Source organism: Cuculus canorus, chromosome 5 (genome assembly GCF_017976375.1).
Source record: "Cuculus canorus isolate bCucCan1 chromosome 5, bCucCan1.pri, whole genome shotgun sequence".
Taxonomy (NCBI): Eukaryota; Metazoa; Chordata; class Aves; order Cuculiformes; family Cuculidae; genus Cuculus; species Cuculus canorus.
Genome location: NC_071405.1, coordinates 30,931,472 through 30,947,740, shown reverse-complemented (window position 1 = coordinate 30,947,740; position 16,269 = coordinate 30,931,472). Strand labels below are relative to the sequence as shown.

The 16,269-nt window shown below is 39.3% G+C and overlaps 1 protein-coding gene across 3 annotated transcripts in view; it reads right to left on the bottom strand.

Moving 5' to 3' along the window:
• Positions 1-16,269, bottom strand: part of ASPG (asparaginase) — a 52,516-nt gene that overhangs the window by 33,894 nt on the left and 2,353 nt on the right. For all 3 annotated transcript variants that reach the window (XM_054067491.1, XM_054067490.1, XM_054067488.1), the window contains exons 2-6: positions 11,985-12,114; positions 8,306-8,417; positions 5,400-5,525; positions 3,844-3,927; positions 2,651-2,777 (exon numbers count right to left, since the gene is read on the bottom strand). In XM_054067491.1, coding sequence (XP_053923466.1) covers positions 2,651-2,777; positions 3,844-3,927; positions 5,400-5,525; positions 8,306-8,417; positions 11,985-12,114 — 579 coding nt within the window. The remainder of the gene's footprint in view (positions 1-2,650; positions 2,778-3,843; positions 3,928-5,399; positions 5,526-8,305; positions 8,418-11,984; positions 12,115-16,269) is intronic.

The window sequence follows — 16,269 nt, the reverse complement described above, 5'->3', positions numbered from 1 at the left end:
CACTCACCACAGATCTCCATCTAGACTTTGAGCCATTGACCACTACTCTTATAATACGACCAGTTTCTTATCCACCGTACTGTCCACCCATCAAATTCATCTCTCTCCAATTTAGAGAGAAGGATGTTGTGGTGGGCCATGCCAAAGGCTTTACAGAAGTCCAGATAGATCACATCCGTCATTTTACCTGTGTCCACTGCTGCGGTTACCCTATCACAGAAAGCCACCAAGTTGGTCAGAAAGGACTTGCCCCTGGTGAAGCCATGCTGGCTGCCATTAATCACCTCCCTGTCCTCCATGTGCTTCAGCACAGCTTCTAGGAGGATCTGTTCCATGATCTTCCCAGGCACAGAGGTGAGGCTGACAGGTCGGTAGTTCTCAAGGTCGTTTCTTGTGCTAAATTGAAAGTCTTGAGGAAGCTGACACACTTGCTCATCTAAATCTGGATAACAGGACTCTTAGGCATTGCTAACACAGTTAAGGATCTGACCAAGAACATAGCCACTTGATGGGATCAGAAATCCACTGGGAGCCGTAGTGAACAGGGAATAGGGTGAAGAATGCATATTAAAATTAAGAAGAGAGCTGCACCTAGGGCAGGGACAAGGACTGTGTCTCCTTCTCCACTCTGGCTCTGAAGTAGATCATTGTGTAGCCCTGAACAGCATGTCTTCTCATTCCTGTGTACAAATGCATGATCCCATTACACTCCCCACTCCCTCCATCCTATCACCTCACCCCCACTGCTTCTCCAGAGTTTTCATTCCTAGCTTTAACAAAACTGGGAAGCTTGAGGCAGAATTTCTAGCCTACTCCTCCTGGCATCCTCAGGTTGCTCTCCAAAATGCTGAAGCAGTAGGAGTCAGCCCTTTCTACGGGAGGATTAAGACATGTTATACAAAATCATTTGGAAAAAAAATTAAAAGATGCTAGATTTGTTTGATTTGTTTTTAAAAGTTCCAGGTGGTTCCTTGTCTCCATGAAAGCTTCATATGAGGATTGTAGAAGCAAACTCAAAGGAGACAGCGATGTTTCAAACAATTTCTTCAAGCAAAATAAAGCAGCAATTGTAGCTTGACCATACTATAAACTATGTTTTTTCAAAATGAAACAATCCTTCAATACTGACACTGTCCTCTTGGATAAATGATGCTACTCTAACTGGGTAATCAACTGAAACAAATAAAAATAAAGCCTATCACACCATTAGTTTCTAAATCAGAAATCCCCGCTGATCTCAATGGGGCATTCTACTGAAAAGACAATGGGACCCAATACAGGCCGAAGGAAGTACTTAATAACTTTCTACTATAGAAAAAGAATCACAAAATAGGTCATTCAAATCCAAGAGAGAACTAGCATGCATTTTGCAGCTTGATTTCATTATTGATCAGTCAGTAAATGGAATTTATTTATAACCTATTTGATGCAGTTCATAAAAAAAAAACAAGAAAGAAGACTCTCTCCAATTTACTGCAACAATCAACTGTGAACTCTTGATTTCAGAGGCACTGTATTTGACACAGCATAGTAATACAAGAGTGGCAGACTCTCCACTCAAGAGATGTCTTACAGACCACTGCAATATTTCACAGGCTGCCTCATTTTGTATTTGGCTGCTACAAACACAGCACTTTGACCCTGGAACTTTGTGAAGTAACTCCCACCCATTAGGTGGGATAAGTTTATTTTTCCAGACTGCAGAATGTCTCTCTCTAGTAGTAGAAGCCATTCAGAGTGGCATGCTGCACAACACGGGGCTAGAGCTCCTACTGCCATTAACGGCACTTGGCAAAAGCATTCAGGAACCCCTCCTACTTCCTGTTTTTGAAAATAATGGAGGTTGTCACCAAGTCCTACTCCTCTTTAATAGACCTAACCTATCCAAAAGCAGCTTGCATAATATGTTATTTTTTTTTAACTGTCCCTTAGTACATTTTTGGCAACTCCTCATTTGATGGGACTCCAAATGTCTCTTTCTTCTCTCCAATGAAAGAGTTTATCCAGGAACAGACATCAGTGTATTAATGACTTTGCAAATGGGTACTGAAATCTTTAAGCAGTTTTTGCTGACTTTAAAAGAACAGACACACAGAAGTTACAAGGACTCTGAGTAAGATGGGGAAAAAAACTCACAAAGCATATTCTAGGTCTGCTGTTTTCAGTTTGTTTGCACTTTAGACAGGTCCAAACATCCAGTAAAGTATCTTACACAACGCATGTGTCAAATAGAGAATCTGTTGAAGCTGCAAGTACTCTGCAATGAGTCTTTTGCCTGATTTCAGAGCCCAGCGTAGTCATTAATGAAATTAAAGTCTTTGTTCTTTCAGTCCTTGCTGCCTCACTTTTATCTTCAGAGCAAGCATTTTCATGACACAGGGGCAACATTCCCTCTAGTTAGTCTGGATCTTTAGTCAGTCAGTCTAGCTTACATCTATACTCAAAAGATAAATGCTATTGAGTCACAAATTCTCAGCCTTACTAATATTTTAACAGTTTCGGAGCAGATAAAGTGCAGTCAAGCTACAGGGCTCTCAAAGTTCTTTGAGTTTAAAAACAGCATTTCAACTACATAGAGACAGATTCTTTTCAGCTAGAGTTGTATTGCATGTGGCATAAATTACAAGGCTTAAGAGATGATGTTGCTTACTTGTAATATCAACCTCAGCATTTGCAAGTGGAGGCAGGTTAGGTGAGGAAAAGGCATTGAAACTCCCAGCATCCACCTTAGTCACCCTATTTCCCCTGTACAGTTTATTATAAAAATACAGGCACACCTGCAAGACAAGTAAAGAAACAGGTCTATGAATAAGCCAGTAATTAAAAGATTCAGTAGATAAATACTGTAGTCTGCCCTTTTTAAAGTGTTTTCTAAATCTTTAAAGCAACTCAGAGGCTAGTAGATGTTTACAACTCCTACCCTTTCAAAGAGTTGGCACATCTGTCACATATTGGTTTAAGAATTTAAGAACAAAACAAGTTAAGAGCTAACTAGTTTCGTAATCCTCTCATGAGGCATAGTCTAGGAGACAGCAAATTTGCCTGACTCCAATTCAGAGACAGAGGAAAGAAGCAGTGTGGACTTTTAAATAAGTTCATCAGTTATACCTAACTTGCTAATACCTTAACAAAAGGCCTACCGAAAACGAGCATAACTTTCAAAACAGTTACCACAGAAAAAAGGTTGGGTTCCTTCTCAAGTCCCTTAAAGTCTGTCAGTTGGAATTTGAAGGAAGAGAGATACCTTAAAATTATCATTAGTTATGAAGATCTTAGCCAGTCAGCTATTGCTGTTGGTTTACAAGATCTGCCTTTGGGAGCACAGCAGAAGTGAAATGAGGTGCAACATGACCAGTTTTATCCTGGATTTTTGGGTTGCACAGCAACAGCATCTTTAAAGGCAGAGTGCTGAGACTCTGGAGGTAATTCCATGTCCACTAGGTATATTATCCTGGACACTTCAGTCTTCAGGAACTAGAGCGAGAAGACACTCCTATGAGTTCCAGAGCAATTTTAGAACTTGAAAGTAACTTTCAGTTAAAAAAACTGACTTAGTGTTTTAGATCCCACATATTTGCAAAGGAATCTGATTTCAAGCCTGCTGCAAGCTACATTCCAGACTTGGCAGTCTTTATAGATTGCATATGGGCAAAATAGGATATGACTTCTGAGAAAACGGCACCTGCTTTGCCATGCAAGTGCTTGTTACCTCAGCAGAATCCATTTATCTTCCTGTTCAAGTGTACTTCCTTACTGCCTACCGGATATTTTAAGCATGTGAGTATGCGTTCTGGCTAGAGGGAGAAAAGCAGCTTCTGAGACAGTCTTCATAGGCAAACAGACCTCAGGAATCACGAACTGCCCAGCAAAGAGGAGTGCCCCAAGAAGGTTGGCTCGGCCGTCATTCTGCAGCTCATATATGGGCACCTAAAGAGCAGAGACTGAAATTACACCTTGTCCCTTATGTAAAGCCTACACAGCAGAAAAAAAGAGTCCAATTTACACAATATAAATACATGAATAATGTATGTAACAATGATTTATGACAAAGTTTCCTTCTTCATCCAAACTATTGTAGTCTGCAGCAGATGGCAGGGCTTCCCTCTGTATTTAACAGACTTTTATAATATAAATGCTTACAAGCTAATATAAAGATGATTCTAGTATGATTAAAGAGATTAAAAGACTCATTCAGGAAAAATATAAAAAATAGGCAGGCATAGCTAAAGCGACTGAGCATGGGAGAAGTAATTGTACAGCGAAAAAGCAGCAGCCCCAGATCATACAGAATTGCAGAACTGCCACTGTTGGCTTCACAACAGCTCTCTTGCACCATCTTTCCCCACAGTATAGAAAAACTGAGCCAGTAGGTTATTACCAGCAGAAAAGGACAAGATTAAAAGCAGAAATTTGGTCTGCTGAGTGACAACTTCCAGGTCTTTTCAGATTGCCTCTTTATTAACAGAGAGCAGAGCTCATTTCAGCGATGACAAAAAAAAAAAAAATCACATGCTCCATTGCAAGATCATATATCAGGCAGATCTCCAAGCAATAAAGCCAAAAAGAAAGTAAAACCTTGAATACGATGTATCACAACTAGACTGCCCCATGTCAAGGCAGTAAATGTGAGCCTATTCCTTCCTAGACTTGTGTATTTTGACTTCAAATACACCACATATGAAAGGGAAGTTATGACATGGGGGAGGGGAATTTTACAGCATGATGTTTCATCTCTCTTTTGTGATTAGAGCTGTATTTTACACTCAAGCAAGCTAGTCTAGTAAGACAAACCCTCCCCCTCAGAGGATATGCAAAGGGCTGATCTCTAGCTCCGAGAATGAAAATTAATACACGTAGACTTTAGAGAGAAGGAAACAGACCATGTTAGACGTTTTGTAGAACAGTATTGATCAAAAACGCATTTAATGCTTAGAGATTATCAAAGAAGTTATGAAGAATGCAACAATGAGTAACATAAAACACAATAATAATTGATGAAGTAAGAAATAATAAGCTTCAGGGCCTTAAAAGAAAAAAACACAGCTAACAACCAGCAGCCACCTGAGGCTGGAAAGATGCTTCTCTTATAAACCGATTAATACACAATGGCCAATGACAGGCTCTTATATCTTTCTCTGAAGCATCTGGCTCCAGCCATAATGAACTACTGGTCTGATTTGGTACAGAGTTGTAAAGTCATTAATGATAAAATTATGGGGCAGATCCTCAGCTGGTGAGCCCGTCAATTCTCACTAATTTCTATCAGCACTGTGACCGGTCACCCTGGCCAGAGGCTCACCATACACTACTAAACTAGTGATAATCAGGATACTACCTAGTTTTCCATATAAAAATAAAAAATGAGGCTTCTGACTTCAACTTCAAATTAAGTCCATTACCTGAGATCCTGTTAGAACAACAGTTTTACCCAGGTTCTCACACATGAAGGATAAAGCTGCAGCTGTATAGGCCATGGTATCAGTACCGTGAAGGATCACAAAACCATCATACTTTTCATAATGCTCCTGGAGACGGAGAGACAGTTTTCACATAGTTAAGAGTAATGCACTGGCATCAGCAAGAGAGGTATATATTGCGTTACTTCCACTGGTGGAAGCAACAGCAGAATACTTTAAAGGGTACGACACGCATAATTCCTCTCAAAGTTATCCTGTTTTCAGTTTAAATACAATTAAGAATTAATAGGACACTAAGCATTAGAGCCAGTAATTCTAATTATGGAACAGTCAAAGAGATTCTTCTATGTATACATATTAATGCAGCATTTTTAAACCAGAAGATTGCTAATTAAGAAAAGCTTAGCAGTGGCTTTAAACAGGAATGTTAACATATGCAAATTAGTCGTATAGTCTGATTTCTTGTTGCTGCTTTTACTTTAGGGATTACATCATTTACTGGAACAGATTAAGCAAACCAAGGCTATCATAACATATAGAAAAAAGAGTCCCTTTAATCTGTGTGGCAGACAGGCAAATTGCCAGTGTAAGAGTGCCCTCTTCTGTTGAAAAGCCATCCTTTCTGCAGCAGAATGTGATTTCTGCAGCAAAAAAAGAGGTGAAGAGGCTTCTTATTGTTCATTAACATGCATACCCTTGCCGGTCTTTTAGAAGTCCCTTAGACTATCAGGCATGTACAGATGCAAAAGGGAATTTTATAATAACTTTAATCTATATATAATTCCACACAGGAATTTTTACTAATGCAAAGCCATGAACTGCATGGTTCATCTTGGAATAAAGTCATCTGCTGGCTTTTGGAGGAAAAAGGAATTGGTTCCCCTATTTTAAGAGTGATGCACATAGTAAACACTGTAGTGAGAGACACTGATGTCTCTAATATAATTTGGTAATACAGAATGGATGACATTGAAGTCTAAGCAGATACATGAAGGGCCAGCACGGGGAAAAGAAGTGGGGAGTTGCCATAGAACTAAGCAGGATTTCTTTGTAATTACACTTTTTATGCTACAGTATGCACACACACTTGGCATCTCCGATAATAAGGTCACCTGCGAACTCACCTGCAGATTTGTACTTGCCCTTTTGCTGTTTCCTCACTGATACTCATGCCTACATGTTGCCACCTATGGGAAGTTTCAGGGGATTTCTGCTTATCTCTAACAAGCTACAGAGACTGGCAGCAGAACAACAGCCAATGTTGCAAGATCTTTCTGTAGGACAAACTAGAGCATGATGCAAAAAGTTTGCTGTAGTTATTCACCAATGTAGTAACAAGATAAGCAAATTTCAAGACGGGCTAAGATCATAGCAACAGCCACTTGTTGTCTCTACCTCAGTTAGTAGGATGGCAAGTATTTTCAGCCTTATGAACCTTATTAGATGCAAAAGAACCTAGCTTGGTTTAAGCTTCATAATGTAAAAGATCAGGCTGGGAATTAAGGAGATATCCCACAGAAACATCGTAGAATGCTTTGGTCTGGAAAGTCAGCAGCATGTCAGGGCCCTACCAAGATGAATACAAAGTGGCAGCGTCTACAGGTAAGTCCCATAGTTGAAGAAGGGTTTCTTTTTCCCTTCTCAGGACTTTTCACTTACATGAACTGGATATACGTATATACTGAGAAGCTGCATTTTGAGTACAAGAAACAAACAATTATTTTTTTTTTTTGTAATGAAACTAATATGCTACTAAGGAAAAAAGGTACATTCTCTCCTGTTTAGCATGGGATTCCCTTCTACTCTTGGCCCTGGGCTTTTTGCTGATAAATCTCTGCTCCATCCCAGAGGCTCTCCATCTATACACTAGCCCCATCTCTGCCCTGGCAAGGTGCATTTGATAGGAGGAGCATCATCCCTACTTTGGTGTTTTGAGGATTACAGGACCTAAAGGTGAAAGACTGTTACCTGAATGTTCAGTATTATTCTCTGCATTACTACACTGCCTGTATGCCTTACTAAAGCTTGGCTGAAGAAGGAAATTTACACAATAAAGCCAACTATCACAGAGTGAGCAGGATTGGAAGTGCAATATCTTACTAGGCCTACGGTTATTTACTTCTAACAGCTATGTATGAATTCCTGGTGTGAAGTATTTGAAACGTTTCACATTCCTACTTTCTTAAAAGCACAAAGCTAAGTTCAGACACACAGACAGGAGCACAGAAATGCTGATTTTTTTTTTTAATCTAGAGAAGGATGTAATGAGTTTATCTATCCATACAGAAATATCTAGGGCTTTAAACATTTCCCAGTGTGGGAACAAAACCATGACAGCATTTTTTTCTACTGGCTGCAAAGCAAAAGCTAGTCAAGTCCATCTGTGTCCAGAGTAAGAAAGGCATAAAGACATGAAATTATATTCCATGTCAATAGCCAACTATTAAGTTACTTGAACACTTGAATGACGTGTAACTAAGCAACCTTAGGTTAAGTCACCTACACCCAGGGATTTTATTCAACATTTTTGTGCAGTGAATTTAAATCAATGTTTTAGAACATATCACCCTATATATTACATAACTTATTCAATCAGACCTGCAATTTTCCTATTTTATTTTCTTGTACAGGATTATGGCATGGCATATCATTGGAGGAACTATATAATTTTCATAAGTTTGTGACATTTTCAAAAGGAAAAAAAAAAATTATCAGGCTTTGCAAGCACAGTACTTTTGAATTTGCAAGTAACTAAACAAGGTACATTACATTTATATTTTAAATAAAAAACAGATACACTATTGAATCATTTTATCTTGCAAAGTATATTAGGTATAGTGCTGGTTTTGTGTAAGCAACAAATGAATTCTTATCTCACACCACAGTACCTCAAGTTTCTTTGCAATTTTGGCCCAGTCCTCTGGTGTCATGTTGGAAGAATCAAGCAGCGGTGACAGCTCAAGGATTGTGTAAAATATTCTCTTGTTTTGCTTAGAGACACTAAGAGGAAAAAGAATTGGGGAAAAAAAGAGTTCTTAGAGCTAATATCAGCTCATCACTTCTTATTTTTTCTCTGAATCAGCAGTTTTTACCCTTTTCCTCCCCACCCCCAAAGTCTATGACAAAAAACAAATGGTCTTAATTTGGGTCAAATTTAGAAGTTTAAGGCTTGATGTGGTATAAAGCACAAATCCCTAAATTTAATTTAATAATAAATATAATTTAGGAGGCAGGGAGGAGCTGGCATCACTAAAGACAGCAAAGAACAAACCAGAGTTACTTTAAGTTTGGAACAGAATTCTAACAAAAATCAATACAAAGGTTCAAGGTTCAAAAAAACATTTCATAAGCTATTGAGAAGAATCTATAAAGTTCCCAAAGGTTATAGGGAAAGAAAATCTCTTTACAGAAGATTTGCAATGACTTTTTTATGCTTTGATAAGTATCAATAGACACTCAATGAATAGATATTCTTCTCTGACACAAAGGGTATTGTCTCTAAAGAGACTTACGACTCTGATTCACTTTTTTGACCTTTAGAAGATCCACTCAGTTTCTCTGACCTCAGATTTCGGGGAAATCTCTCTGGGTTAATTAAGATCTTCAAGTAAACTCTTGTCTTTGCTAACAACAGGCTAACCTTGTAAAACCCCAGTCCCAGCCTATTTGACTTGTTGTCACCTTGCTATATGGTTTGCTATCTCATACCAGCTGTCTCTTGTTATGATGTAGAGTTTAACAATGTCAAAATGGTAAAGATCTTAAAACAGTGGCCTAGGTAGAAAACAGAGGCCTCAGGACTATAAACTGACGGTTGATCAATTATTGGCCACTGAACAAGTGCAACTTTGACAGCTGGGAAAAGACTGCTACAAATACAATAAAACCAAGACAAACTAACTACGCAAGTTAAAAAAAAAAACAACCAAACAAACAAATCCAAACAGTCAAGCAATAGGGTAAAGTACCTGTGGGGCTGAGGAACATAACACTTGCAAGCATCATGCAGTGTGTAGCCCAGCAGATGGAGACCAATGACACTTCTGAAAAGCATTTAGGCACTCAAACATCTTACAAAATTACACAACCCTAATTTTGGAGGGGACTTGTCAAAAGCAATGACAGCTATGGAATCACGGTAGGGTTGTCCTAGCTCTAAGCATTCTGTCTGCTCTGCCTGCTTCCCAGGATCACACGTCTCCCTTTTTCCACCTGCCTTTTTCAAGAAACATCACCCTTCAGTGACCTTCGATTTGCCAGCCACGCAGACTGCATGCAGAGCATGTGTTTTACTCCACAAAATATGCCCATTTCTCCACACTAACTTTCTAACCCATCAGAGCAAAGTCAACTACACATGAATTCCACTTGGCTAGTTAAGATTTGGGGTAAAAAAAGAACCCTACTACTATTATTTTCTGCTACCTTTCTGAAGCTTGGAAGAGGACAGAATCTCCACCATTTTCACCCACTCTTAAGTTAGTTGGGATATGTTCCTATCTAGCAACACACAGGCCAACAAGCAGATAACAAAGAACTGCTAGCAGGCCAGCTCTGTCCTCCCTACTTGCGCTTCCAGGCAGAGCCATCCAGGAGCATATGTAACAGGGTCATCTTCAGTGTATTCTCAATGCTCATCCACTACCTGGGAATGACAGAAAGTTCCCTGCCAGCTGTAAGTGTGATAGATAATCCAACATTTACACTAGAAGACATTGAAAGGCTATAGAAAAGACCAGAATACTGCATGGATGTGTAGAAGTTCCCAAAAATAAAGTGCTTCAAGCACAGAAAAGTTGATTACTTTCCCTCAGCATTTGCAATAGTGTTTTTTTCCCACTTGCTATTCTCGTATATATTTACAGCAATTAAAAAAAAGTACGCAAACCCAAGAGTCCATTGCCAATTCACCAACTAATAAAAACTGCAGACCCACTCCCCTCATGAAGCCTGCAGGACATTTGCGTACAGCAGAGAGAGCATTTAAACAATGTGTACTTTTCATTCATAACCAACTGACATACTGTACCTAAGAAGTTAAGACTTGAATGGCTTTGTTGGATATCACATTTACACGTGCTAAGAGCAACTTTGGAAGTCAGTTGAAAATCTGTGAAAAGAAAGCTCCCCTGAGGAAGTGCTTTTTAAATAAAACATGACATACCAACAGCAGAGACCAGCCTAGTCTATGACTTTTTATGCCTCTCTCTAAACAGAGATTGTATCTTTCCACTTACATTGAGGTTATCACACAGATATACAAAGTTCACAAAATACTCCTATTTTCTCCGCTCAGAAACTCACAATATTTCTCAACTGCCTAGTTAAAATATCACTCAGCTAGTGCAAAAGAGAAAGTGGCAAATCGCCATGACTAATCTCCAGAAACAGCACTTAGCAGTGCCAGAAAACCTGGAAAAGATTGTTTTTTAAGCCTCAATTTTTGATGTGAATGATGGTTTTAAGCTTTTTTGTTCTTCACAAAAAATGCGTGCCAGGAGAAGTATACTGAGGACTCACACCGTCGCATATGTTAATGTAGTTTTGTTATATTTCAAATCCCTTAAAGTTATTCAGTTACAGTATCGTTAACAGAACTCCATTTTTCTTAGTGTAACCATCACATTTAACACAAACTGTATGTTCACATCAATACTACTCTACTGGGAGTCCATTTCTTTTCTCTTTAGCCTTTTTCCTGCCATCTGCCTTTCAAATGGTTACTTTTAAAAGCTTTACACACAGACCTCAATACAAAATAGAAAGAAATTAATAAACCTTATATTTTCTTTGAATGCCCTGATCTTCTCCTTAAAGATTAAAAAATATAAAATTAAAATTAAAAAATTATCAATTTTTACAGCTATACACCCATTTACTTTTGAATGACTGTGTAAAATCCTTTGCATGAAGTTAACATGTTTACAAGGGTACAGTCATTCATCACAGCTGAGGACTATCTCAAATTAGCATACTGCCCTCTAAATAAAACCTATAAGCTTATTAATCATTGCCCAACAGTTAAGAAGCAATGCAAATTAATTATAAGCCCACTGCTTATTATCATAATGTTGCATAAATTTGGGAAAGACAATGAGCTTTTAGGGCTTTTTAAAAACAGGCAGCCTTCAGAATTAAAGCATGAGGCCTATTCAGAGATGCATTAATTAGATGCTAATGTTTCAGACCTATGCTGAGGATAATTTACAGAGCTGTACCTACAGTTCTCTTAGCTTCTACAGAGTATTTGTATGTTTGTGCAGCAAATCAATATCCAAACCAAGAAAAAAAACACAGGACCAATCTCTCCCAAATGGTTACTTGTTGCCTAATTTAAAAGTTATTTCTCAAGCAGTATTAAGACACTTCATTGCAAATACATCAAACCAGACGTTTTCTATAGTGTCAGACATGGTAGGCTTTTTCCTTTTAAGTCAATACAAGCATTTTTGTTAATCTCATAATGGATTCTTCATGGTAAATTTTTGGAGATAATTACATCTGAATTATCTGAAAATCAACACGATACTTCCTAACTCTCTCTCTCCCCAAGGAAAATGCACTTACGGGAGCACCAACGTGTTATCTGGAAGTTCATGGACGTTGTTCAGTTTTGTTTCCTGGGCATATCCCTCGTCATGCAGCATCGGCATTGTTTTCAAGCTGCTTACTAATTTGTTGGCCTCAGGAGCAAGTCCTTAAAAATAAAGAATATCATGAGTAAACAAAGGAGTGGGGATGGGAGGAAGCAAGTGGCACAGCCAGGAGGGAATAACTCCAGTTACACAGCTGTTTGCCCATCCTTACAAATTAAATTTAAACAGTCTATTGCCAGTTCAAGAGCATGAAAATGGGATAAGACAAATAAATCTCCATGCAGTTATTATTTTCCTGACTAGAAATAAATAAATCCCTTATTTAAGAGAAATAACATTACAAATTTTCTCCATATTAAATATTTCTATTTTCACCTATTTTTAATTGTCAATTGTGTGCAAATACTGATCAGCATCAGGGGCAAGAAGTTAATTTTTGTAGCTGTGGCAAAAAGCTACCATTCTTTTTTACATTTGCCATAGCTATTATATACCTGGTAGCCTTACCTAACACTGAGCATTTGTTTGTACTATGAATTTGCAGTATTTTCACCTAAGCTCCTTCTCCTACAGCAGTATTGGCACAAACAGCAAGGTACGGGTCTAGCTATGTTGGCAAGCTGCATGTCATGTCTCGCTGTCAATGGCAACAACATTTCCATAGAGAAAAAATAAATAAATAAAAGAGAAAGCTAAACCAAACCCCACAGAAGGTATTGAGCATTAACAGATATAGAAAAACCTCAGCTTCCCAGAAAAGTCTTAATTAAAAGTGTTCTAATCACGCTCTCTTCAATTCTCAATTGACCACAAGTAGAAAAGGTGCATAAGCTGCTCAGTAGAAAAAGTCAAAAGCACGGATGCATCTTTAGCTCTGTTCACCCTCTCCCTACCCGTGATATTGCCTTTCTCGCTGTGGCAGGGGGCCCTACAACTGTTAGGGCTTAAACCACATTCGGCGTGTGCTGAATCTGCAGGTGCCCTGATTGCAACCATGTGTTTCCACGGGAATCCACACACCATTCTCTGCTAGCCAGAAAGGCCCCTGAATTTTTGATATTACAATCCCCATCATCATAGAACTGAGTTCATTCATGAATTTCACTTGCAACTCATCTTTCAATACCCTGTCCAGGAAGCAACAGTCCTGGTGTCTAGAGCCAGAGGTCACTCTGTTTTTCTTAAGTCTGACTTTTTGAGACTTCTTTTATTCAGGGAACTTACTTCAGGACGTCAAGATTCTACTGGTGCTACTGTTCAGTTTAATCTTGGCAAATGTGTTTTATACTACTCGTTCAGCTGGCAAAAAAACTCTCAAACCTCATTACTCCTGCTTAGTTCTAGTTGTTCCGGCATCCAGCTCTGGAGCCCTCAGCACAGGAAGGACATGGAGCTAATTAGAGCAGGTCCAGAGGAGAGCCATGCAAATGATCCAGGGGCTGGAGCACATCTACTACGAGAGTTGGGATTGTTCAGCCTGGAGAAGAGAAGGCTCCGGGGACACCTTACAGTAGCTTTCCAGTACCTGAAGGGGGGCTATAAGAAAGCTGGGCAGAGACTTTTTAGCAAGGTGTGCTGTGACAGGACAAGCAGTTCTAAACTAAGGGAAGGTAGATTTATACTGGAAATAAGGAAGAATTTTTTTACAATGAGGGTGGTGAAGCACTGGAACAGGTTGCCCAGGAAAGTAGTGGAGGCCCCATCCTTGGAAACAGTGTCAGGTTGGATGTGGCTCTGAGCAACCTGATTGAGTTGAAGATGTCCCTGCTTACTGCAGGGGGGGTGGACTAGAGGACCTTCATGGTCCCTTCCAACCCAAAGCACTCTACAATGCTATTCTTTTAATTTAAGGCCAGATAATTCTCTCCTACTTCCCAGTTCTTCTCTTTGTTTAAACATGATTCTCATCCAAGTTAGTATCTGGGGTTTTTTTTTTCCTTCACTTTTCAACAAGAAAATTTCTTTAAAATACTCCAAAATACAGAGAGTATTTTCAATAGTAGTTTTATCATCTTCCATTTACTTTTCAAACTGATGGAAAAATCCTAAAGAGCTCCCTAATCTCCCTCCTGGCTCGCCTTAAATGAAGTAGCAGGCCCCTTTGTAGGCAACTTTCTCACAGGATGGCAACAGCATTTGACTGCATTGTTTGGAATCCTGCCGGAATACTCTGTTTCACAAACTATACTTAACACTTTCAAGCTTTGGATGTTTCCTTCATTCAGCCATAATCCCTGCTTTTCCTATTAAGAATGTTCCTAGCTCAGTCACAAATGGCCACTTCTGCTGCACTCGGGCATAGAGTAATTTTTGCTCCGAAACGCACCCAGTTTCAAGTGTTTTCTGATTATTTTTCTGTTTGTCCAATGCTCATTCTGGTTCTGAATACTGACAATGGATTAGACCGTTTAGATTTTGGATTTTGTAGGGAAATGGGGGGCTGATGTACATTAATATTCTTACATCCCTTCTTTATAAATGGCAGTTCTTCATCTTTCCTCTTAATCACAAATCTGTCAGGATTTTTCTGCAGTTGCTTGCACTGAACCTAGACCATTCTGCAGAAGTATCAGAGATGCCCCACTTGAACCTATGCAGTTCCCTAAATGCATCCACCTTTAGCAGTGTTTTCTGCTTTACAGCTTCAAGAAGCAAACACAAGAGAACTCAAATGCAACTGTTTTAAGAACACTTGGACTTTGTTATGCATGGAAAAAATCTTTTGTGAGCCAAGCTTGTTAACCAGGTATTCGAAGCAACTTCACCGCTGCGGAGAAGAAGTAGGCTGTGCAACTTCTTCAAATAGCTCTCATCAACTTCTGTCCTTTCCCTCTTTAGCTGGCCAACCTCAGCATCACAAAGCAGATGGACAAAGGCAGAACAGCAAACAGGGAACTGTGGCCAAAGAGAACAGACATAGTTGTCTCATCTACACTTGAGGACTCTGCTTTTTACTCCAGTGCTACAGATAACATAATTCTAGCTACTTATCAATCAAGATATCCTATACCCTGCAGCAGAGAACAGAGAGCTGAAAAAGTTTGATGCATCTTGCATCAGTTACGATCTGCACCCAAGGAACCACAGGTACTGGGGAGGAAAAGCATACTGCACATCAGCATTGCTAAAGTCAATATCCCCAATCCTAACGAACTCTCCATCCTGAGGAATACAAAGGACTTTGCTAAACCAGATTTTACATATGGGAATATCAGTACAAATGGCACATATGTCTACAGTGCCAGATCCCAACAGTAACAACTACATTTTGTTAAGGCAGACAAGCAGAAAGCATTCTCCAAAATACTCATTTCTGCAGCTGTAGTACTTGGAGTTTTCAAAAATGAGGTGAATAGGCTTCAAACAGAAAAAGATCTGGACTATAGCAGCCAGTCCTTTGGCAGTCCGCTATGTCTAGAAAAGACAGATAATTAACTAAGTTACCCAGGCAGACTATTTGAAGACAAGTAATCTTTCTAAGGTGAGCTAGCCTGTATTTGTGGGGTGGGTTTTTTCTCAGTATTTCAGGTAAAAGCTAGGAAAGAGAGACAGCCCACAAGCCCAAGGAAAAGATCTTGTCTAAGGCAACAGCTAGGATGAATGTGAGCACAAACTTGACACGAAGACTGGTATCACAGTAACCTCATTAAGGAGTGCAGTAAGATTTTCTTTCTGAAATGAGCTACCAATAAGCCAAAACGGGCCATTGGTGGAAGAAATAAGTAGGAGTAAGACATTTTTAAAACGCGCTGAATTGGCTTATTTGACAGCAAAAAAACCATGAATCCTGAGAGTCCGCAACTGAATCTGGTCCTCACCCAACTCACACAAACAGACCATCCATCTTCCATAAATCATTCCTGCATCCTATAGGTGTGCAGAAAGTCCAACAGGTCCAAGACATGCTGCAGTTGCCACACATGCACAGGTCAACTGCAGAACCTCTGCAAGAGGCTTATAATCAGATCTCATGATGATAAATAATTGCTCCATACATGTTCAATGAACCCAGGGAATGTATCAGTCTTGTACATGGGGGCAGCTCTGCACAGGAACACATTCCTTACAGAACACATTACGCCGACCAAAACTGTCTGATTTTGTAAACAAAATCATCTTCTGCAACTGGAAAGGCCACAGAAAAGCTTGTAAGCCAAGACAGAAATTAGTTAAGTGAAAGCCTAGCTTCACCTCTTCAATTTGAACAGTAGCTGCTATGAAAAGTTTCATGCAGCTCAAGGAAGATACTCCTGTTC